Raw genomic sequence first — 19776 nt, 5'->3', positions numbered from 1 at the left:
AAAATCTCATTACTGACACTGATTAGACAAGACATCATGAAATCTTTGCAACAGTTGCCCAAAAATAAATAATTGATACCTTAGTGAATAAAATTGAGATATGTTATTGAAGTGGTTTTCATACCAATGACCAGAAAAACCATCCTGTTTCATATAACTGAACAGTCTGAAGATACCCACCATGGTTTTTCTCTTGTTACTTTGGAAGGAAAGACTGTCTGGGGCTGCCTATTATTGGAGGCATGGAGATTGTCTTTTGGTGACTTGAATGGCTTGGAGTTGCTACCAACTAGCATATGGCTACTGCAGGCTTTGGATTTCATTGAGACAGGTGATGTTGTGGAATTGGAGGTTGAAGAAGCTGGTGAGGGGGTTGCCTTACATGAAGAACCATGTCTCCTTTCTGAAAGCAAAGGGGAGAGCAGTGTTTAGTTGGTAAATTGCATGATGCAATGGCAGAAATATTTTCATTGAACCATGAGTTAAAACAAAATTTGACTTGAATAACAAGCAAAAAACTGATCAATTAAGACAAATGCTGAAATCACAAATTTATCATACACAATTTTAATTAAGATACAGGTAATATGAGTAGATCTATCTTTCTACAGCATCAGCTAGTTGATGAACCATACTCAGCATGAACTGATAAGATGCACCATACTGTCTCAGAGTTCAACACAGCAAATTGAGTGAGCAGATTAACAGATAAAAAAAACTTGCATCCCAAAGCATTTACAAGAATGATATTAATGCTAGTAAATGATACCAAGCCATTTAAGGAGATATCAGGACAGATGACTAAAAACTTAATTAAAAAAGCTTGTTTTAAGCAGCACCTTAAAGACCAGAAAGACAAGTTGACAGGCTTATAGAAAGAATTCCAGAGATGAAGAAGCCAGGCAATCAAAAACTCAGCAATCAATAATAGAGCAATTAAAGTTGCTAATTTGCTTGAAATAGAAGATTGCAAAAGAGTGGAAAGGCTTATAGGGATAGAGGAGGCAAAGGAGCTCTGCTAATAATTACACAATGTTAAGAAGCATTTGTTTCTCTTTAGATGCAGTCCCCATCTATGTGGAGCCAGATCAGGACAACATTCAAGCCTGGGCAATAACTGATAAGCAACACTCGTGCCACACAAGTGTCTGGCAACAACAATCACCAACAAGAGGGAATCAAGGCATTTGGTAGCATGACCAAAGCTGAATCCCCCCATAGGCCAGAAACTGAACTGATCTTACCACAAATACTGTGGCTACAAAAGCAGGTCAGAGGCTCGGAATTCCGTGACCTCTCATCTCCCTAATGCATGCTCACTATTTACAAGACATAAGTCAGAACAGTATATTCCCTACGTGACTGGATGGTTGCAGCACAGTGGCAGCAGTGTATGCCATCTAGAAGATGCACTACAACACCTTACTAAGGCTTCTTCCAGAGCACTTCAAACCCACAAGCTTTACCAGCGGATGCGCATTTGACTTCCGGCCATGGGAACTCTACCACGTCCAAGTTTTTCTCCAAGCCACAAACCATTCTGAGCTGAAACTGTATCATGGTTCTTTCAAATGTTAACTGATAATATCCTGGAACTACCGAATAGCTCTGCTGACTGCGGCAGTTCAAGAGTGGCTCACTACCACACTCTTAAGGACAATTAAGGATAGACAATAAACGCTGACCTTCCCAGTCACAGCCACATTAGTGAAAGAAAATAAAAGTCACGAAGATAGGCAGCGGTGAGGCCATGGAAGGTGCCGAAAACAAGTTCTTAGAATCCTGACAGGATGGAAACAGGCCTTTCAACCCAACAAGTCCACATCGACCCTCATGGCATCCCACCCAGACCCATCCCCCTATAACCCACCCAATCTACACATCTCTGATGGGCAATTTAGTACAGCCAATCCACCTAGCCTGCACATCTTTTGACTGTGGGAGGAAACCAGAGCACCTGGAGGAAACCCACACCGACAGGAGGAGAATGTGCAAACTCCACAGACAGTCACCCGAGGCTGGAATCAAACCCAGGCCCCTGGTGCTGTGAGGCAGCAGTGTTAACCACTGAGCTACTGTGCTGCCCCTTATGAGGATTTTAAAATCTACTCATCGGTGGACTGGGATGCAGTATAGGTCAGCAAGCAAAGGAGTGATAGATGAACTGGAATTAGTACAAATTTAAGATACAGGCAGGAAAATGTTGAACGAGCCCAAGTTTATGCAAGGTGCAGACCACAGGCCAGCATATGTTTCTCGGGTGTTGCTGGAACCATACTCATCCAGGTGAAAGGGTATCCCATTACAGTTCTGACTTGTGTGTTTTAGATTTGGACAAGTTTTGAGGAGTCACAGGGTCAGTTACTTGTCTCAGAATTCCCAGCCTCTGACCCACGTGTGTAGTCACCGTATTTATCTTGATAGAGGCGGATTTAGTGACAGTAATGCCAGGTGAATGACAATGCAGGACCCCACCTATCAAAAACAATCACTGTGGGGTCTGGTGTGAATGTTATTTGCCACTAAACATGCAATTGCTGCATATGATCATGGAATACATCAGCAGCTAAAGTGGAGCAAATGGTATTGAATATTGTGCAATTATTAGAGAACATCCCAATCTCTGATATTATAATTGACGGAAGGCCACTGATGAAGCAGATGGATTTGCCTTTAGCACTACCTTGAGAAACTCCTGCAGTGATTTACCAGCGTTGAGATGATTGGGCTGTCAGAGGTCAAATCATCTTCTTTTGTGCTGGGTAAGAATTCAACAAGGGGACAGCTTTTCCCATCAGCAATTCACATTGAGTTCAGTTTTGTCATGGCAACTTAATGCTATGCTTGGTCAAATGCCACCTTGGTATTTCACATCTCACCTATGGAATTCAATTTTTTTGACAATGTTGAAATGAGTTCAGGAGCCGTATGACCCTGGTGCAACAAACTTTCCATCATGAGGAGGTTTTTACTTTGTAAGTGTCACTTGATAGCTCCGTAAACTACAGCTTTCATAAATTTACTAATGTTAGTGAGTTGACGTTTCAAGCGGTAATGAACTGTATAGGATTTGTCCTGCTTTTGGAGGACAGGTTGTATCTGTGCATTTTGCCACAGTGTCAGGTTGACGCAACGTTGTAACCATGCAACTGTTTTGCTAGGCACACAGTTAGTTCTGGAGCACTTCAGTCTTCAGTACTATTGATGGCATGTTATCAGGGCTCAGAGTCTTTACTGTACACAGTGCCTTCATCCACTTCCTTGCACCAAATGATTGAATCACATTGAAGACTGACATATGTGATACTCCGAATTAGTCTCAGGAGGAGGCCATGACGAACCATTCTGATACTTGTGACTGAAGATTAGTGCAAGTATATCAGTCTTGTCTTTTGTAATGATGTGATGGGTTTCCCCATCATCAAGGCTCATCATTATCAGTTATTTATTTGTCCATTCATGATTTGATAGTCACTTGTAAAACTTTACATCAAATCAGTTGTGGGATCACTTGGCTCTACACTGCTTTAGCTTTTTCCACATGATGCAGTTATGTTGTAGGTTCATCAGGTGGCACCTCATTTTTAGGTGCCATTGATGCTGTTGGCTTGCACTTCTGAACTCTTCATTGTACTAGGATTAATCCTCTGGCTCAGTGGTAATGGCGAATGAAGAATATCCTGGGCCATCAGGTTACGGATTGGGGTTTCAATACCATTCTGGTGCTACTCCTGATGGTCCGCAGCATCTTATGCTCAGTTTAGAGATTCTAGGTCTGCTCTGAATTTATCATATTTAGTATAGCAGCATAGCCACGCAATACAATGGAGGATATGATCAAGTGTTACAATCCCTGTACAGACCAATAACTTTTATAAAGGATATCAGACTAGAAGACTTGTGCATAATGTTACGTTTTAAGATTTTTATTGCAACAGACAAATAAAAGCAACATTAACGGAACACTATTTAGGGGCCAACTTACAAAATAGGGAATGTTTCCCCAATTTTAGTAGTAAAATAACTGAAAATCTCCAGCCACTGTTCTACTTCATGGGCCCTGTATCCAGACAGAAATGGTAATCAACTGTCTATTAGACCCTCAATTCCATTCTACCCTACATACAAACACACCAATTAGGAGCAGAAGTAGGATATTTGATATTTCAAGTCTATTCCACCTTTCAATAAGATCGTGGCTGATCTCATTGTGCCCTGAATTCCATAATCCCATTCATTCACTATAACCTTTGGATCCCCCATCTAACAAGAATCTGTCTCTTTCTTAAAAATATTTAATGACCCCACCTCCATCATTTTCTAAAGCAGAAAGCTCCAAAAAGTTGCAGAATCCCCAAGGAAAGATTTTCTTCTCACCTCTATCCTAAAAGGTTGATCTCTACAGTTAAAACTGTATTCCCTAGTTCTGGACTCATCTGTAAGAGGAAACAGTTTTTCCATGACCACCTGTTGAGACCATTCAGAATCTTGTACACTTCACTCTAGACACTTCTCACTCCAGTTGAAATTGCTTAGCCTGCCCAATCTTTCCTCATAAGACAAGCCACCGATTCAAGGTACCAATCCAGTAAACTTCCTCTGAACTGCCTCCAACACATTTATATCCTTTCTAAAAAAAGGCTACAACTGCACAGTGTTCATGAGGTGCTCTTACCAATGCAGGGTATAACTGAAGCATTAACATCCTAACTTTTGCATTCAATTTTTCTTGTAATGAAACTTAGCACCCCATTAGCCTTCTTGATTGTGTGCTGGTACTGTGATCCAAAGGCATCCTGAACAGTAATGCAAGACAGGACAAAGGCACCCTCTATTTCTTGCGATAAGTAGACAGCTTAAATATGGCTGATTTTAACTTGCATATAAAGTGGAAAAATCAGATCAGATAACCTTGGTGAGAAGCTCCTAAAATGCTTGTGGGATAGTTTCTTCAAACAGCATATTCGCGAACAGATCAGAAATCAGGCTATGCGAACGTGGCATTGTACAACGTGACAGAATTAATTAATGATCCCAATAAAGGGATCTCTGGTAACAGCGATCATAACAATGAATTTTATATCCAGTTTGAAAGGGAGAAGAGTGTGTCTAAGACTAGTATTTCAAATATAAAAGGCAACTATGTGGGCATGAAAGCTGAGTTAGCCAAGCTAGAAGATGGATGTTTTTCAGACTGCATACGGTTTACGGTATTTTGATTTGAGGTTCTGTTTGACCCCTTCGATTTAGTACTTATCTTCTCATACTGCCTCAACAGAACCTCTTTGCTCGTGTACCTATATTGCTGTACCAATGTTAACCATATCCAGGAGAATCCTACTTCCTGCTGCAAGCTCTTTCCTGCCTTTCGCAAATGGCCCAAACCCTGAAATAGCCATCAGGACCCGTGCTCTTTGCTGCAGAGAATTCCCTCATTAAACTCTCTCTTATATTCCTTCTATTGCCCCCTCTTAAATGACTTCCTGCTACAATGGCCAGTTAGCTTATTCACCCTGCAGCTCTCACTCTCATCCAAATAAGTTGAGAACACCTCAAATTTACAAAGGCTTAGTTTTTTGCGCTCCTGTTCTCTAGGTCCCCATCATGACTGCTTCATTTGCAGTGACATCCTCCTGTCTCTGACCACTAACCAAATCAGAAGACCCTGTCCTAAGGATAGAGAGCACATCTTGAAACAAAGTGACTAGGTAACTGCACCCCCCCCTGACATGCGACAGTGCCTGCAGGTTGGCCTCCTGGTCAATAACTCTGAACCAAAGATCCTGCAACTGCAAGTACTTCCTGCAGATGCGCAGGTGCTGGATCACTCCAGCATACAGAAGCACCTATATTTTGCAACTGCAGCACATCACCTTCTCTTTCTAATGTGTGTTAATTAACTGGCAATTGTTAACTAATTTATAATCAATACAGCCAACATCTCCCAGAATATTTTCACATATCAGTAGAATTCGTAACACTAATGAAACAGTTCAATACTTGCAGCACTGATAAAACTGACGGTTTCTAATAATGCTCCTTCTGTTACGTAAAACTGGAAATCAAATGGTGGTGGTTGGAAAAAATTGATTAGAAATTACACCTCCTCTCCACACTTCATTGAATTTCCCACTCAGCACACTTATTGCAATTTATCGTACACAACAACATACCTCTTCTTCCCTATGGATCAAATGTCCACTTTGAAACAAATTCAAAGATATACTCACTTAGCTGACATCTCACTCAGTTAAAGTCTCCCTCGCATTACCAACTCTTGAAATTACATGAACAATATAAAGCATAATGGGTTCTAAATCCTGACATTCCTAACACCTCCCCGTGATGTTTGGATGGTAAAAGTTTACCTAAAGTCAGCGGAGCAGTTTCTGTCCCTATTTATATCTGGGAACATCTTTCAGGCTGTTCCCAGGAGAACAAGCTGAGTTTCCCTTTAACTGTTAGCAAACAAGCTACCCAAGCTCACCAGCATATAAACTGACATTTTCCCAGCTACCATCAGTTCTGAGGAAGGGACACCAGACCCGAAATGTTTGTTAACTCTGTTTCTTCCTTCACAGATGCTGCCAGACCTGCTGAGCTTTTCCAGCAACTTTGTTTTTGTTCCTGCATCTTCAGTTCTTTCAGTTTTTATTAAGCTTCCCAAGATTCTCATCAGCCAAGTTTCGGAGCAGGTCACAGGAACAGTGGGAAGTGGGTTCAAGGCTTGGGCACATTTGGAGACAGGAAATAAGACTTAGTTTCAACATAAAGGATGACACAGGATTCGGCTACAGTCAGAGAGAGGGTAGGGAGTTCAGGAACAGTAGAGAGTGGATGCAGAGTTGGCTGCAGTTGTACAGAACAAATGGGATTTGTATCAGTGGGTACAGGGTTTGGGAACAATGGTGATGGTGGAGGGTAGGGGGTTGGTGCAGGCAGCAGGGGGCGTACAGGATTTGAGGTCAGTTGGAGAGAAATATCAGAAGGTACAGGTACAATCAGAAGGAGTGTATTGGTTCTGGAACAGGGTACATGGTTTGGGTACAGTCACATCATGGGGTCCAGAGTCAATGCTGACACATTGCAAACCAAATCCCTCTTTACAGTTGACCACATGGCCACCATCTCTGCTGCATCCATCTTGCGGTTGGGTCAGCACATTGCCAGGGAGGATGATGGTAGTGTCTGGAACATAGTCACACATAACTGAACTATATCTTACAGACAATTTCAAGTTGTTGCTTGACTAGTCTGTGGAACAAGACTCCCATTTTTGGCAGAAGTCCTAGACGTTAGTATGGAGGACACTGCAGGGTTGACGGGGTGGAGCTGCTATTGTAGTTTTTGATGCATTAATGTGAAGTGGTTTGGTTTCATTGCTTTTTATTCTTCATTCATGGGATGTGGACATCATTATGTCAGTATTTATTGCCCATATTTAATTACCTAGAGAGCAGTTTTAAGTCAGCCACTGTGCTATCAGTTTGGAGCCATGAGCAGGCCAGACCATTTTTGGATAGCAGATTTCCTTTCCTAGAGTATGTCAGTGAATTAGCTGCTTTTTAAACAACAATTGACAATTGTAACATGGTGACCTGAAAGCTAGCTTTTTGTTCCAGATTTTAATTAATTCAAATTTCACTGACTGCCAAGGTGGGATGTGAACGCAAGTCCCCTAACATTAGCCTTGGGTTATAAATTACTAGTCCCTTAACATTCCCACTACCTCACCACCTCCCAGCTTCATACAATTCATCGTGTTTTGATACAACAGGGTGGTTTGTTTGACCATTTTAGAGGGCAGCTAAGAGTCAACTACATTGTTGTGGAATCACATCTAGGACAGACCAGATAAGAAGAGCAGACTTCCATTTGAAAACAGCTTTAGTATTCAATATGGGGAGAGATGTTGCCCATTCATCACTGGATTAGCTTTTTAAATTCCACATTTATTAATTCTATTTAAATTTCACCAACTGCCAAGGATTATATTCCCAGAGCATTAACCGAGGCCAGTAAATCAGACACATGATTTTGCCACCTCCTCCCCAAAGTGGAATCGGGTACTACAGTTATGCAAATTGTTGAAGGAAAATTTAAGCTGCAAACCTTCATTCTTCCTCTTCTAACTTCAATTGCTCCAATAGCCTGCCCCTTTCCATGAAGCCAGAAGTAGCAATACTTGATGGCTGCAGTCTCCAGTAACATTGGCAATGCCCTCAGATACCGAAGCATGACGCAATCTCTGAGCAACATTCAGGTTTAGACCCGTAAATGCAAATAACAAGTGCCAGGCAATGATCATCTTAACAAAACGGAATACAACCAACTACCCTTGATGTTCAACAAGATTACTTTTGCTGAAAAGCCCATCAACATCACTGAACTGAACTGAACCAGCCATACAATTATGGAATCCTTACAGTGTAAAAGTAGGCCACTCAGACTATCAAATCTGTGCTAACCCTCCAACAGCATCCCACCCAGATCCACCTCCTTACCTTATCCCTGTAACGCTACATTACCCATGGCTAATCCATCTAACTTACACATACCTGGGCATTTCTGGCCAAATTAACATGGCCAATTGACCTAACCTGCGCATCTTCGGCCTGTGGGAGGATACCGGAGTACCGCAACAAAACCCACACGGACACATGAGAACAATCAAACTCCACATAGAAAGGCACCCAAGCACGATATCGAACCCAAGTCCTTGGCACTGAGAGGCAGCAGTGCTAAACACTCAGCTACAGTGGTGCCCTAAGCTCTGTATTTAAACACTGTAGCTACAGTAGCAGGTCAAAACAGAGATGAGGAATTCTTCTGGAATTAATCTATGTTCCAACTCACCAATGCCTGTCCATGAATCACGCTGCATAGTTCAGAAATAGAATACTATCTGTCTGGTTCAGTGAAGCTCCAACAACACTCAAGAAGGTCCACTAAGTAGGACAACGCATCCCATATGATTAGCATCCGACATACCTACTTGAACACTCATTGCCTTTAGCACCATGACACAGTTGCACCAGTGTGCACTATATACAAGATGACCTGCAGAAACTCAAGAAGATCCTTTTACAGCATCTTCCAAACTCATGTACTCTGTCAGCAAAAAGGACAAGGGTAGCAGATGGATGGGAAAACTAACAGCGCAAGTTCCCGTCTTGACTTGGAATCATTGTTCCGTGACTGTCACGATATCAAAATCTGACTGTTCACCTTACAAGCACTGTGGGTATGGCTCAGCACCTCCTTTTCAAAAGTAATCAGGGATCGGTGACAGGCTTGCCAACAACATACACACTCCAAAAATGAAAGTAAATCCTAACTTCCACTGTTCCAAAACTCCATAACCTCCATCTCAGCATTCCTAAACTCCCAACCCAACTTGCCCCCACATGATTCTGAAACATTATACACTTGCACATACTGTTCCTAAATCCTGCAACCGCCTTCCCACTGTTCTCTGAACCTGTAACTTTGCTTGCACTTTTCTCAGTACTTACAACCCTATAATCTCCTAATTATTGTGCTTGCATCTCAATATCTAATTTCCACTCACTCCTCGTTCGAACCGGGACTTAAAGTATCCAAACTTCTCCTATCACTTAGATCCAGAATCGAGAACCTAGATTGATCTTCCCAGGTCATACTATATTTCTAATGTACCCATCATATTAGATGACTCTCAATTTTCTACTCTGTATAAAGCAGCTCTTCGGTTTCGGGCCTTAATTTTTTTCTGTATCAACCTCGAATACATTCAGTTATAAAGCTTTCACAACCCTCTGAGTAAAATTCCAAAGATAATGCAACAATGTATGCAGAAAGAAATGTATTCTCATTTCAGTCCTAAATAATTGACCCTTATTGAGATCCCCTGTCAAGGCAAACAACATCACAACATTTACCTTTCCAAACCCTTGCTGTATCCTGTATGCTTAAATGAGATCATTTCTAAATTTCAGCAAGTCTAGGTCCAATTTAGTCAGTCTACCATTGACAACTTCATCTCAGGAGCCAAGCTCCCAAACTTCCAATGGTGTTCATTATCTGCCTTTCATCTACCAGTTACTTGCCCCAACGTAATCTTATATAACCTGAAATTTATTGAAAGGCATTAAGAGATGTAAAGAAGTGCTGAGGTTGATTAACAGTAATTAACACCATACATATAAAGCACTCACACTTGTATTTCTGAAAATTAACCATCTTCAAATTTACTGTGAAAATGCAGCAACTTCCCATTCTGTCAATCGGGATCAGACAGCACAATGTCATTTTCACAAAGCTAACAGTGGAATGGCATGATTTGGACAAGAACTTTTAGAGACTGGCATTGGTATTTAACCCTGTATTTGCTCCTCATCTGAAGTTGCTTTACTGTCATTAACCTCATCACTAAGTCGATATAAAAAATACATCTATTACTATGTTACACAGCAGGAAGTAGCATTTCCTCCAAGTCATCATCAGCAGTGTTACTTAGTGCTTTATCTGACATTTCAGTTCTGAATCTTACCCCAGATAATACTCTTTGCTAAAGTCTTAAGAAAAGTCAGTTTTTTTAAAAATACTGGATGCTTTCTATTTTAGCCTATAATTTAGACGTCTTTTCTATTCTACACAGTTCCTCATAAACATCAAGTCCTAAATGGTGCAAGGTCCCATTTAATTAAGTCTGTGACCTTAAAGGAAGGGCTGAATATCATCTCATCAGTAGAAAAAAATATTGTGCTTTACGCGGCACGATACTGTCTTTGAAAAACAATGCTTTGCCTCCTTTCTTGTCATCAGCAAGAGGAAAACTGTCTCATACTAAGAGAAATGCATAGAATACGTAATTTTGTCTTTATTTCGGAAAGTTCAATGGCAACTTCATGGCACCTCCTCGTGATCTTACATGGTTAATTGTGAACAGTGAACTACCTGCAGTAATTCAGCCCTCAGGTATCAATTCTCTATTTGTTGTCCTGAGATATTTCTTTAAAGATAATGACTGCTGTATAATTGCAGCTTGCTGTATAAAAGAGATAACTAATACCGAAATGATGCGTCCTCCCCATTCATCTAACACATGTTCTGACATCAACTGTTTCTCAGCCGACCAATGCTTCTATCTACCCCAAACGTGGCAAATTGCCCTGATACATATAGAACATAGAACATAGAACAGTACAGCACAGAACAGGCCCTTCAGCCCACAATGTTGTGCCGACCATTGATCCTCATGTATGCACCCTCAAATTTCTGTGACCATATGCACGTCCAGCAGTCTCTTAAATGATCCCAATGACCTTGCTTCCACAACTGCTGCTGGCAACGCATTCCATGCTCTCACAACTCTCTGTGTAAAGAACTCGCCTCTGACATCCCCTCTATACTTTCCTCCAACCAGCTTAAAACTATGACCCCTCGTGTTAGCCATTTCTGCCCTGGGAAATAGTCTCTGGCTATCAACTCTATCTATGCCTCTCATTACCTTGTATACCTCAATTAGGTCCCCTCTCCTCCTCCTTTTCTCCAATGAAAAGAGACCGAGCTCAGTCAACCTCTCTTCATAAGATAAGCCCTCCAGTCCAGGCAGCATCCTGGTAAACCTCCTCTGAACCCTCTCCAAAGCATCCACATCTTACCTATAATACGGCGACCAGAACTGGACGCAGTATTCCAAGTGCAGCCTAACCAAAGTTTTATAGAGCTGCAACAAGATCTCACGACTCTTAAACTCAATCCCCCTGTTAATGAAAGCCAAAACGCCATATGCTTTCTTAACAACCCTGTCCACTTGGGTGGCCATTTTAAGGGATCTATGTATCTGCACACCAAGATCCCTCTGTTCCTCCACACTGCCAAGAATCCTATCCTTAATCCTGTACTCAGCTTTCAAATTCGACCTTCCAAAATGCATCACCTCGCATTTATCCAGGTTGAACTCCATCTGCCACCTCTCAGCCCATCTCTGCATCCTGTCAATGTCCCACTGCAGCCTACAACAGCCCTCTATACTGTCAACGACACCTCCGACCTTTGTGTCGTCTGCAAACTTGCTGACCCATCCTTCAATCCCCTCATCCAAGTCATTAATAAAAATTACAAACAGTAGAGACCCAAGGACAGAGCCCTGTGGAACACCACTCACCACTGACCACTGACTTCCAGGCAGAATATTTTCCTTCTACTACCACTCGCTGTCTTCTGTTGGCCAGCCAATTCTGTATCCAAGCAGCTAAGTTCCCCTGTATCCCATTCCTCCTGACCTTCTGAATGAGCCTACCACGGGGAACCTTATCAAATGCCTTACTGAGGTCCATATACACCACGTACACAGCTCGACCCTCATCAACTTTTCTAGTCACATCCTCAAAAAACTCGATAAGGTTTGTGAGGCATAACCTACCCCCCTCAAAGCCGTGTTGACTGTAGTTGATCAAGCCATGCTCTTCCAGATGGTCATAAATCCTATCCCTCAGAATCCTTTCTAACACCTTGCAGACGACAGACGTGAGACTTACTGGTCTGTAATTGCCGGGGATTTCCCTATTTCCTTTCTTGAAGAGAGGAATTACATTTGCCTCTCTCCAGTCCTCAGGTACGACTCCAGTGGAGAGCGAGGATGCAAAGATCTTCGCAAGTGGCGAAGCAATTGCATTTCTCGCTTCCCAAAGCAGCCGAGGACAAATCTGGTCCAGGCCTGGCGACTTGTCAATCTTAATGTTTGACAAAATTTTCAGCACATCAGCTTCCTCTATCTCTATCCATTCCAGCATGCACACCTGCTCTTCAAAGGTGGTCCACAAAATATAGGACGAATCCAATCCTGTCAGTTGCCACCCTGCAAGTTCACTTTTTACCGTCATCGACGTGATGGACATGCTATCAAGAGGTTCTTGCTCAGCAATAATGTACAAGAGCATCTCTTGACATCTTAACAGTCATAGGTCAAACATAATCACAAGAGTTGAACTTCAGGGGGGAGTTGTGAGTGACAGTGATAAAAAGAGCAGGTCAGAGATTGGAAGTTGTGTAGTGAATAATCTATTTCCTGTCTTCTCAACGTCTGTCCACCTTCAACGAGGCACAAATCAGGACTGTGATGGAATACTCTTGACTCGGATGGATGCAGCTCCAAAAACGTTAAGAAACTTTACACCATCCAGGACAAATCAGCCCGCTTGGTTAGTGCTACATCCACAAGCATCCACTCCCTAACTCACCCAAGCTCCTCAGATAGCAACCTCTGAACCTGCAACCTCAATCCCATAGAAGAGGATCAAGCAATCCCAAGCAGATGCATGGGCGTGTCGCCATCTGCAGGCTCTCCATAATGTGACACACCATCCGAACATGGAAAAATATCATGATTTCTTCAAATGTTACTGGGTCAAAATCCTGGAACTCTCTTCCAAACAGCACTATTTACCTATATTCCATGGGCAGAAGTGATCAATAAGGCAATGTTATCAATGCGCATTAATCACATCATACCTAGAATACTGTGAGCAGTATGGTCCCCATATCTAAGGAAAGATATACAGGCACTCAAGGCAGTCCAGAGAAGGTTCACTATGTTGATTCCAGGTATGAAGAGGGTATCTTATGAGGAGGGGTCGAGTAGTCTGGGCCTATGCTCATTGTAGTTTAGAGGAATGAGAGGAGACTTACTGAAGCACAAGATTATTTTGGGAGCATGAGATATTGTCATAGAAAATGCTGTTTCCTCTTGTATGACAGTCAAGGACCAGAAGTTATATTCTCAGAATAAGGGATCATCCACTTAAGAGATAGCTGAGAACTAATTTCTCCTCTCAGACAGTAATGAATCTGTATAATTCTTCAATGCAGAGGGCTGTCGAGCCTGTATCACTAAGCATATTCAAGGTTGAAAGACAGATCTTTAATAATTAAGGATTATGAAGATAAGGCTGGAAACTAATGTTGAGGATTATCAGTTTTTTTAATTGACAATTAGGGTCAGACAATAAAATGCCAGTCTAGTCAGCATCATTTACATCCTGTAAACAAATTTTTAAAACTTAAATTCTGGTCCAGATTTTCAAATTGACTACATGGCTCTGCCCCTTCCCATCCTCAAATTCATCTGGCCTTATAATAATCAGAGGCGCTCAAGTGATTATTGTCTCTGTTCAATCCTTTGCTTGCTCCATACCCAAGTACTGGCGTTATGTCTCACATCCCTCACCTTTAGGTCACAATGTTTGGAATCCCGTCATCAAACATTTTGACCTATTTCTCAACTGTTAAGATTTTTCTTAAAACCTGTGAAGTTACCAATCACCTGCCCTCAAGCCCTTCGTTTTGGCTCACTATCAAACTTTCTCAGATTACATTCCTTGGAAAACGCCGTGGGGTGTTTTACTATTTTAAGGAACAAGCTATTGCCGTTCTGTTGCTAACACAACCCAGAGATGGAATTTCCCCATTTACTGTATAAGGCATACGATGAAAGAAAAAAATTTCAATGCTTAGTCTTTAAGCTCCTGGATCTGCTCGACTGAAATCACTGACACTCCGAGTTAAAAAATAAACCCATCAGAGAATATTAATTTTGAACTCAAGTTACCTTCACTTAATCTCTTAGCATCGCTCACAGCAAGCACACGACTTTATAACAACAGAAATGTTATGCCTTGCAAATAAAAATCTCCTATTCCATTGCTATGCTGAAATACGTGTTTAATGCTGGTCTGTCCTTTAAACTCAACACATGGGCGTAAACAGAATTATAATCACAGATTAGTTGTTAACTGCTGGCCTGCGGAATTCGTGGATGCTTGTAAAACTCAGATGAAGTTCATCCTGCCTTTCCCATCTTCTACAAACATGATTTCTGATTTTTTTTTGGATAACGAGAATGCTCTCAGTCTTTCTTTTATGATTGAACACACTGAGAATAAAGTGCAGACAGTGGAAGACCATTCAGAAAATAGGCTTAGCAGTTGTGGAAAGTAACGAAACAATCCAAAGGTGAAGATGATCACCTGGATGAAGGGTAATAACAATGAACTGAAAAGGAACTAGCATTGTAAAGTGGAAAACAAGGTCAGGAAGTAAAATGGTGAATGAGCAATTGCAGGAAGTTCAGGTACAGATTGAGGCCATATTCCTTTGAAGGGTAAAGATGGTCTAGAACTTCTTGGATAACTAATAAGTGATTAGAATGAAATCAAAATGTCCACTTATGATAAATGTCAGATTCATAATTGAAAATCAAACAGAATATATAAGCTGCAGAACCGAAAACGTCAGTGTCAGTCTTGATTTTGAAACTATGAACCATCGAACCACTGACTAAGGAAAGAATGCTATTACTGAATGAAGTCATGAATGCGACTGGAGGTCTCCTGAATCCTCCACAAGAGAAACAAATTTGGAATTTATAGATTGCTGAACTGCTGAATTTTACAGCATTACAAAGGTTTGAGCAGAGCAACAAGTGAACAACAAAGCTAAGTAATGAGAAAAAGTAATGATCTTAAAAAGAGGCATGATTTGAGGTAGGAGGCACTCTGCTATAACACCCAATTTACATCACCTCATTGTGGAGCTGATTGTGCAAGTCTGCACCTACATCTTGAAACTGAGTAAACATTCTACAAGATTACCACTAGTTCCAGCACCTTCTGATACAATAGGAAATAATTTGAAATCTACTTGACGAGTAAATTACCTTATTCTACAGCTGGTGGCACGGAAGAAAACCCAATCATAATACAGGCCCAAAGCATAAAGTGAGAGGTTCCTCATGCTGGTATTTATATCAGATTTTAAAAGCATGCCAAACAAATGGATTTACTGCTCAGCTGGAGAACGTGATCATAGGAAATCTTCCCACCATTATTACAAAATCACAAGCACACTTGAATAGTTCCCTGTGGCTCTTATGATTATAATGACATTAAGCCAAAGCACCACTTGAAAAAATCCCACTCTGACTAATATTTTTACATGTAGCACTCTCTTGTGCAATATTAGTAACTCACCACACTGAGATAACAGTCTGTAGAGCTGGATGAACACAACAGGCCAAGCAGCATCAGAGGAGCACGAAGGCAGATGTTTCGGGCCTAGGCCCTTCTTGTCTAGGCCTGAAACATCAGCCTTCCTGCTCCTCTGATGCTTCTTGGCCTGCTGTGTTCATCCAACTCGACACCTTGTTATCTCAGATTCTCCAGCAGATCCTGCTTACTCAGATAACACTCATGCTTTGATTAATAATATAAATGACATAGTGACCAAACAGCTTTCCATGCTTTGATTACTTTGCTGCAGGCACACCGAAGAAATTTCCTTTCATAAAGCAAGTTAAATAGACTCATGAGAACCAAGTTAATAACAGACAAATTATTTGACGTTCTTTCTGGCCTCAGGGTGATGCAAAGCTGTTTAATACATTTTTACCAAAAAGTTTACTAAATCACATTTAGGCCCTAATGAGATCTTACAGGGAGACGGTCCCGCTGGTGAAGGTGGTGAAGAGGGGCTATCATTATTTTTCCAATTCATCTGTTGAAAATTTAGAAAATGGTGCAATACATTTCTTTAAACTTAATTTTAGATGCTATCAGGGAGCTTATGGGGCATCCTCTTGGATGCCGAGAAGTTATGCTGTTTCTCTCCAATCAATACCCACAACACTGGAAAAACCAAAGATTGAATATTCTCCTCACATCTATCTACTTTGCTTGTGTACAATATTGAAAGTCACAGTGGGTTCCAACAGATGGAAAGTGGGGAACGTAAGAAACTACAGAACGTGTGGGCACAGTGCAGACCATCATGGAAGCCAACTTTCCAACTATGGACTCCATTTACACAGCCAGTTGCCACGGAAAGGCTGCCAACATCATTAAAGACCCATCGCACCCAGCAATGCTCTCCAACAACCTCTTCCATCAGGTAGAAGATACAGAAGCCTGAGCACAGGCATCAGCAGGTTCAAGAACAGCTTCTTTCCTGCCGTTATTAGACTGATGAATGGACTCTCTGACTTCAAATAATGCTGATCTTGCTAATGTTGATCTTGGCCTCAGATATAGCCTCTATATCTTTTTCACCCTTTTGATCTATATGTCCTTGCTTACTATGATCTGCCTGTATTATTCATAAACAAAGCTTTTCACTGTACTTAGGTATATGTGACAAGAAATCATTTAAATCAAAATCAAATCAAGTGTAACGAAGTTAAGGATACAAGATTGTCAGGCCATAATACTTGAAGGATCCAAGAATTAGACAAAGAAACAGCTGACAAAACACCTCTGCTGGGTTCTCATGCATTCCATTACAACTACAGCACACCCACATCCTATACTCATGCTACGGTGTACTTTGTTACCCCTGCAATCACAAATGTAGCCAAGCTCAACACCTACCAATAGCATGTAAACTGCAAAGACAATCATTAACTGTAATTATTTTATTTCCTCTACTACACAATGGATATTAGACAAGCCAACATGCCTTGAATTCGTATCAGGTACTGCAGAACTGAAAGTTCTTTGCCCAGCGATTATAATATTGCCTAACGTTCTGAAATTCTTAAGGACACTTGTCAAAGATGGGTAATAATTTGTGTTTAATTGACAATACAACATTGGACACTGATTTCTTCAACAGTTTTTAATATTTCTTAAACTTAAAACTTCAATTAGTTTTTTTTCTTTTCCAGTGAATTCAATGTCAAGGTACTTTGGTCTTCTGTAACTATTTCGTCATCAGGATCGCAAAACACCCTGGAGAAACTTATACAAATGTAGAAAGAAATGATCTGAGTTTTCATTTTTGCATCAATAGTACAAATTAAATACTTCTGCTTTGAAAGGTATTAGAACCAAAATGAAGCCCAGCAGCACAGGTAGCACAGAGCTTTCTTCCTAAATAATCTGATCGCTGGGGGTCTCTTAAGGCTTCACAGGTCTCACATTACTTAGTCACACAATCCAAAAGTTGTCAGGTTAAACTCCCATGTATGGTCAGTTCCAACGGCAGCATTTCAGTACAAGTATGTCATCAGTCCCAAACCCAGAAGGTCGTGAGCACAGTGCTAAGATCTTCCAGATATAATGTTCAACCTAGATCACAATAGGGTATAAGATCCTACGGCACTATTCATCGAAAAGTAAGGATTTCTCTCCTGGTTACCCTGGCTAAACTGTATCCCTCAAAAGCACAAAGCAAATTACCTGACCCTTAGTGTTTGTGGGAGATTGCTGTGAAGAAATAAGTTGCTGCTTTTTCTTGCATGACAACAGTGGCTACGGTTCCAAGTACTTATTTGGATATAAAACACTTAGGAATATCCTGAGCATGAGAAATACATTAAGAAAATTTAAGTTTTTTTTTCTTTTCTAACTGACCTGTGTATCCCACTGGGGGATTCCGTTGAAGGGGAATGGATTAAAAAGAGCCAGTTTTTTTCCTACTAACTTCTGTCCAATATTGTGTTGCAATTACAAACGGAGCTTGGTTTTGATGTCACCTATAGTTAAGTGACCAAACAACACTTAGTTTGCAAGTTCCAACCGAAGAAAAAAGGACAGGGGAGAAATGCTGGAGTCATCAGTAGTCGTAACAACTCCCACCATGACTCAGAACTTCTAGAGAAATGCAGTATGTGAATACAAAGAGGAGGAGACATGACTGGCTTTGATGAGAGTTCAGCATTCATAGAATCACGAAATGATACAGTGCAAAATGGCGCTACTTGGCTCAAAGTGCCTGTGCTGCTTCTTTGAAAGAGCTTCTAATTCTCTGCTGAAGCACCGGTCAAGAATTCTGAGGTAAACAGGGATCTCAGGGCTTAGGAAGTAACTCGTGCATGTATTCACTCATTACAAGCGAGTTTCGGAAATTAATAGCTTAGTGATATCCGTAGTAGTCGCGGATTAGTTTGCACATCTCCCGAGCCCCTACAAGTTCACAAGCAGTTGTGTACATTCCCCTCCCGCAACTTAGGCAGCCAGGAATCAGGTGAATTCCCCAGATGGAGGGAGTGAGAGAGAGTGAAAGTCACTGAATGAGTCAGCCCAAGGCTGCTCTCACACACCACCCTGTAGCTGATTCAAGAGCAGCAGTGGCAAAGGCCTGGGAGCACATCACCTACCTTGCCCTTTTGGCCGGGGAATGGTGTGTGGCATGGGGAGACCTAAAAAGAGGGCGAGAAGAAAAAAAAATCATTAAAAATGTGAGGGTGAGAGAAACCAAAGGTTTAAACATACTTTTTTGGTCCACATGTATATGTAGACCGAAAAAGTGACAAAAAAAAACGAAGAATGACATGTCAAATTACTTAAATTTCATCACACTGTAAAAATAAATTTCTATCAAAATGACAAACAAATTCCATTTACAGACATCACACAAAATCTCTGATTTAAAACAACATAAATTCCTTGTTATGATGTGATGTAACCTGTTACTTTGCTGAATCCAGGTTGGCAGGAACTGTACATTACACAGGTAAAGTACTGGAAAGCGGAATACCTAAACAACAGTTATAACTTCCACATGCGTGTCTTCGTTGACAGCCGAAAGCTGAGCAGAGCAGAAAACTGATTTACAGTTTAGAGCAAGTCACTACTATCACTTAACATACTTGCTGGATTTAAGACTAGACAAAGTAGTCAGAGCTTTTTTTAAAAACAGGGAAGCATTTATTTAATGATTGACAACTTATGACAAAAAAAAGGCTTAATAAATCTAGTGTTTAACTACCTATGCATGCAATAAATCATCCAGTGGGAG

General features: G+C 41.1%; 1 protein-coding gene across 16 annotated transcripts in view; it reads right to left on the bottom strand.

The window, feature by feature from the left end:
• Nucleotides 1-19776, bottom strand: part of LOC125460790 (ataxin-7-like protein 1) — a 233447-nt gene that overhangs the window by 82489 nt on the left and 131182 nt on the right. For 10 of the 16 annotated variants that reach the window (XM_048548709.2, XM_048548710.2, XM_048548714.2 and 7 more), the window contains 2 exons: nt 19136-19177; nt 181-403 (listed from right to left, as the gene is read on the bottom strand). In XM_048548709.2, coding sequence (XP_048404666.2) covers nt 181-403; nt 19136-19177 — 265 coding nt within the window. Of the gene's footprint in view, nt 1-180; nt 404-18389; nt 18431-19135; nt 19178-19776 lie in introns of those variants that run through there. The other 6 variants (XM_048548712.2, XM_048548713.2, XM_048548716.2 and 3 more) reach the window with 2 other exon arrangements.

This window comes from Stegostoma tigrinum, chromosome 18 (assembly GCF_030684315.1).
Source record: "Stegostoma tigrinum isolate sSteTig4 chromosome 18, sSteTig4.hap1, whole genome shotgun sequence".
Taxonomy (NCBI): domain Eukaryota; kingdom Metazoa; phylum Chordata; class Chondrichthyes; order Orectolobiformes; family Stegostomatidae; genus Stegostoma; species Stegostoma tigrinum.
The sequence above is the reverse complement of the archived record's forward strand: the minus strand, read 5'-3'. Positions and strand labels throughout refer to the sequence as shown.